Genomic DNA, 5,122 nt, shown 5'->3' with positions numbered 1-5,122 from the left:
TGTGTGCTGGTTCCTACTTGGCTCCTTACATGGCCGATTTGTACATTTGGCTTCAAGAGCCTTTGGATAGAGCCGAATTGTCTTTGGCCTGATATCTTCAAATATCTTGGTCTTCCTTAGTATATTATATTCGGCCCCCACAAATACAATTTAATGAAACAAAATAAGGGCAAAAAAATTGGGAAAACTTTATTCAATTAAAATATGATAAAGACATAGGATAAAAAAAAATTGGGTAAAATTATTTATTCCATTAAAATCTGATAGTTTATGAGAGAGAAAAGTTAGGGCAAAATTATTTACGCCATTATTTTGGCCAACTATACTTTTATATGTTTTACTTCATTTTTTTCAATTGGGCCTAACTACATTTGTGACTAAATGTCTTTTTTTTTTTTTTTTAATTGGGTCCAACATAATTTTTTAGAACCCTTTAGACTAGTCCTAAATCAATAAAAATAAATTGGCCTACTTATATTTTGAATATACTACTAATGAATTTGAAGGCCTTATTTTTTGGATAAATTTTGAAACCTAAGGCACAAGCATTAATGGCCCTAGTGCAAGGCTGACCTGATAGCATATCCCATATTAAAACAACATCAAAACCTGAGGCTGAGGCTGAGGCTGGGATACATTCTTCTTCCATCTTGTGATGTTTGTAGAAATAAAAAATATTATGAGAAAGGAATCTTATTTACTTATAATTCTCTAGTTTTCCCTCTTGTGTTGACTTAGTATTTGTAATTTTAATTGTATCAATTTTACTTTTGAAAATTTTAAATTTAGAGTATTTAGTCCAATTAATAACACCTTTTTAGAATTTGAACTAAGATCAAAGGGAAAAATAATCCATTAACTTTGCACTCATAAGTTCTATAATTTGTCACTTGTGTCGATTTGGTATTTGCAGTTCTAATTGTAGCATTTCTACCCTTAAATTTAGCACATTTAGACAACTTACTCATATTGAAAATGTCTTTTTAGAAATTGGACTGAAATTAAGGAGTAAAATAGCTCATCTACCCTCCTCAAAGTGATTGAGGGGCTTGTGTCTAATTTCAAATTATTCATTCTCTTTTGAATAAAATCTTATGTTCTTGATTTCTATTCAATTTTTAAATAGTTGTTATTAATTTGACTAAGTTGACACAATGTGAAAGAATTAGAGGGCACAATTGATACAATTAAAATTACTGGTATCAAATTGTCAAGCAACAAATTACAAGAACCATTAATATAATTTATCCAAATATTATTAATTGTAAAAAATAATTTCTTAGAGCACTGAACACGCCATGATACATCAACACTCTAACTAAACTTTAAACAAAACATAGGGATGTGATTGAGACCCCCTCCAATCACCACCCCCACCACCCCTCCGCCCCCCCCCCCCCCCCCCCACACACACACATGGTGGGAGGTGATTGGAGGAGAAGGGGAAAAAAAAAGAAAAAAAAAAAGAAAAACTGGCCAATCAGAAAGAGGGTGGGTGGGGGGGGGGGGGAAGCAGTCCGGATCATTTCTCTATAAAGTTTTAAGAAGTTCAAACACAGAAGTAACAATTTATGGCAGGCCATAAAGCATCAAATACAATTCACTTCACTAGAACATAATATTTTGATAAGGAACAACTCCTGATAGAGAGAGCAATGGTCCCAGAGTTTCACATTTAGCCTCTTTCTCTCTTTACCTGCAAAAACAACAATTTCAAATGATGGCACCTCTTTCATCAGCTAGAAAATATAGTGAACATTGGGTAAAGTGGATAGAAAATAACCCCTTTGGGTGAGCTTATATGAAAATTCAATGGTAAATTTGAGGCAAAAATTTGCATTTAATTGAAATGATTAAACTAATCCCTTTCTTATGCATCCAACACAGTAACAATGGGAAAAAAAAAAAAAAAACTAAGGGTAGAGAAAGGGTACATACTTGAGACGCCATTTGTGTTTTCTACTTTATTCTTCCACCATGTCACCACTCGTGTGACCTTTTCCCTTTCTTCTGTCGTTTTCCTTTAGCAATTCTTACAAACCATTTTGATTTTCCAATTCAGAACATAAGATATCCCATTACCAAACCCAATACCATTCCACATCCGTACCCCATCCCTACCACTTTCCAATTAAATTCACTTGCAAAAGTTGGATCATCTTCCTTGTGCAACATAGGTGTTGGATGCAGTTGTGGTGTGTTAATATCTTCACATTCCTTCGACAGTGGAAATCCACATAATGCCAGGTTCCCATTGTATGAGCTATTTTCAAATGTTTCAAATTGGTTGCCTCGAGGTATGCGACCCTCGAGATGATTTTGTAAAAAATTTAACATACAAAGAAATGTCAAACTTGTCAATTGGCTAGGAATCTTACCAGAAAGTTCGTTTGAAGAGAGGTCCAACAATTCAAGCAAACATAGATTTCCCAATGATGAAGGGATATTGCCAACAAGGTTGTTGTGAGATAAATTAAACAACCGAAGTCCATAAAGTTTTCCGATGACATTTGGAATCTCTCCTCTAAATTTGTTGTGCGATAAGTCAATTGTCGTAAAGATGGTTAGAACTCATGGTAATACAACCTCATTCCCCTTCAACATGATGGTCACTGAATCAGAATAATAGGATTGCCCCATATATTTTCTTTCCACCTTTTCATCAACCATCTTCATAGCATTAAAATGCTTGAAATATGTTGTAGGCAAACAACCACTAAACTCGTTGTGAGAGAGGTCAAAGATTCGAAGCTTTGGGAAAAGGAGTTTAGTTTTGGAAGAGTCCACAGGACCATGGAATTTATTGGATTTAAAGGCTAGGACATGCAACTCTGAAAGAAATTCCAACCAGTAGGGGAATGTGTCGTTTATCTTGTTGTTTTCGAAGTCTAGAACCTCCAAGTGTCTACATGTTGCCAAGGATCGTGGCACCCTACTTTCCAACTGATTACCATTTAAAACAATATTCCTCAACTTGTTTCCCTCTGTAAATGTGGATGGAATGTTTCCGTGAAAATTATTCATCCTAAGATCTAACACACTGAGTACATTGCTAAAGTTTGCTAAACATTGTGGAATTATACCACTCAAGCTATTATTAGACAAATCAAGTATCTCAAGGAAACTTACATTGCAAATTGTCGAAGGGATTTCTCCAGTGAATGTATTCTTTGAGAGGAAAAGATTGATGAGGGTCGAAAATGGTGGAATGGGGCCATGTAGCTTGTTACGACGCAAATTAATATGATTCAATGACTTACTTTGGAATTCATAGATTTGACCTGTGAATTCATTAGAAACAAGTGATAAGTACTTCAATGATGGAAGATTATACAGCCAAATCGGCAGCGTCCCAGTATGGCTGTTATAAGCTGAGCAAAGATATCTTAAGTTTGAAAGCCCTCTTAAGTTGGCGGGAATCGGACCAGTCAATTCATTTAACCCAATGTTTAAACAAACAAGTTGTGTCAAGTTGGCTACCCAACATGGGAATTGACCTATAAAATGGTTTCGCCTTAGAGTAAAATATCCAACCTTTGAAAGGTTGGCAATATTGGGAATTTGGCCTTCAAGACGGTTATATGAAATATCCAAATAAAAGAGTTGCTCAAGATTTGAGAATATAGATGAGACCTGACCACTGAAACTGTTGTGAGAAAGACACAAGTAAGTTATTTGTGTCAAGTTAGCAAAAGAATTGGAAATTTGGCCTTCAAAATTGTTACCCGATATGTCCAAATAAGCCATTTGAACAAGTTTCTCTAGGGACATAGGTATGGACCCTGAGAATTTGCAATTAGCCAGACACAAGTATTTTAATGACTAGAGATAGCCAATATAATCGGGTAGCTCTCCAGAGAAAGTTGTCCCTCTGAGTCATAACATTGAAAGGGAACCACTACTGGTCCAATTTACCTGTGGCAAATAGCCATTGAGATAAGGGTTGTAACCCAAGTTGAGCGCTTCCAAGTTTGGCAAGTGAAAAATTTTATTTGACAATTTCTCCTGCAAATCGGTTTGCTTAAGATCTAGATATGTCAAAGAAGACAGATTCATCAAGGAAATGGGTACAATTGAAGATATGTTCACGCGGGCAAGACAAAGATATTGTAACTGGGTAAGGTTTTGAAGCAGTACATGGAAATTGTATGGTTCAAGTTTGACTAACTGATAATAGGAAAACAAGTCTAGAGAAACCAATTTCCATAGGTGGGAGATTTCTGATGGGATTGATCCAGAGAAACTGGATGAGAGGTTGAGATGTGTCAAACTTGAAAACTACCCAAAACTAGGAGAAATCCTTGATTGAGTGAAGTCATTGAAGGCGAGATTGAGTCGCTAGAGGTGTCTGAAACTAAAAAGACTCTTGTTCGGTAGGATGGTGCCATAGAGCTGGCTGCAACTAAGATCAAGCGCAATCACTTGACCAGTCATCCGGTCGCATTTGATCCCATCCCATGAACAACAGTCAGTAGTAGTCTCATTCAATGACATTGTTTTCGGATAAGAAAGGTGACCATACTGATCACAAAGCCAAGAAGCAGAACCATTTATGGTGAACATATACTTAAATTGGAGTAATGCAGAGCTCTATTCTGGTGAACACAAATGGTTTGTTGGAGAAGAAGAAAAGAAAGCAGGTTGATATTGTAAGGTAAAGAAAAGAAAGTGTAATAGGCACACTAACCACCTCATTTTTTTGCTTAATGAAACCCAGTATGATTGTTGTCGAAAGAAAAAAGATACGGCGTACAAGTTACGATTATGTTAGTCTTGACTTCACTTTATATAGTGCAATATAATTACCAAACATTATTTTCTAGGTGAATTTTTTCGGTTAAAAAATATTTGCTGTCTAAACAAATGGAACACAAGTCCAGGGCCTGCCTGGACATAGGCCCAACAGGCCATGGCTTAGGACTCTTCAAATAGACTCAAAAAAGGAACCTCTCTTATTATAGTTTAGTATAATATATTAGGTATGTTTTAAGTCTAAAAAAATATCAAAGAAGGCTCAAACTAATTTAAATTAAATTGACTCATTAAAAAATTGAAAGGCTCATTCAAAATTAAAATGACTCATTTTCTCTCCCTATCTAATTCTTAACCCTAAAAATTTGAG

At 35.5% G+C, this 5,122-nt stretch overlaps 1 protein-coding gene across 1 annotated transcript; it reads right to left on the bottom strand.

Moving 5' to 3' along the window:
- Positions 1-1,487: 1,487 nt before the first annotated feature.
- Positions 1,488-4,743, bottom strand: LOC114303440 (receptor like protein 27-like). The gene is made up of 2 exons (XM_082922856.1): positions 1,939-4,743; positions 1,488-1,696 (listed from the first exon to the last, which is right to left on the bottom strand). The coding sequence occupies exon 1, from the start codon at positions 3,769-3,771 to the stop codon at positions 2,572-2,574; it is 1,200 nt and encodes a 399-aa protein (XP_082778982.1). The 5' UTR covers positions 3,772-4,743; the 3' UTR covers positions 1,488-1,696; positions 1,939-2,571.
- Between the last annotated feature and the right edge of the window lie 379 nt (positions 4,744-5,122).

This window comes from Camellia sinensis, chromosome 4 (assembly GCF_055761805.1).
Source record: "Camellia sinensis isolate YWXY chromosome 4, ASM5576180v1, whole genome shotgun sequence".
Taxonomy (NCBI): domain Eukaryota; kingdom Viridiplantae; phylum Streptophyta; class Magnoliopsida; order Ericales; family Theaceae; genus Camellia; species Camellia sinensis.
The sequence above is the reverse complement of the archived record's forward strand: the minus strand, read 5'-3'. Positions and strand labels throughout refer to the sequence as shown.

Excerpts from the sequence above, each read along its gene's own strand:
- LOC114303440 (XM_082922856.1), bottom strand. The coding sequence starts at position 3,771 with ATGTCCCTAGAGAAACTTGTTCAAATGGCTTATTTGGACATATCGGGT.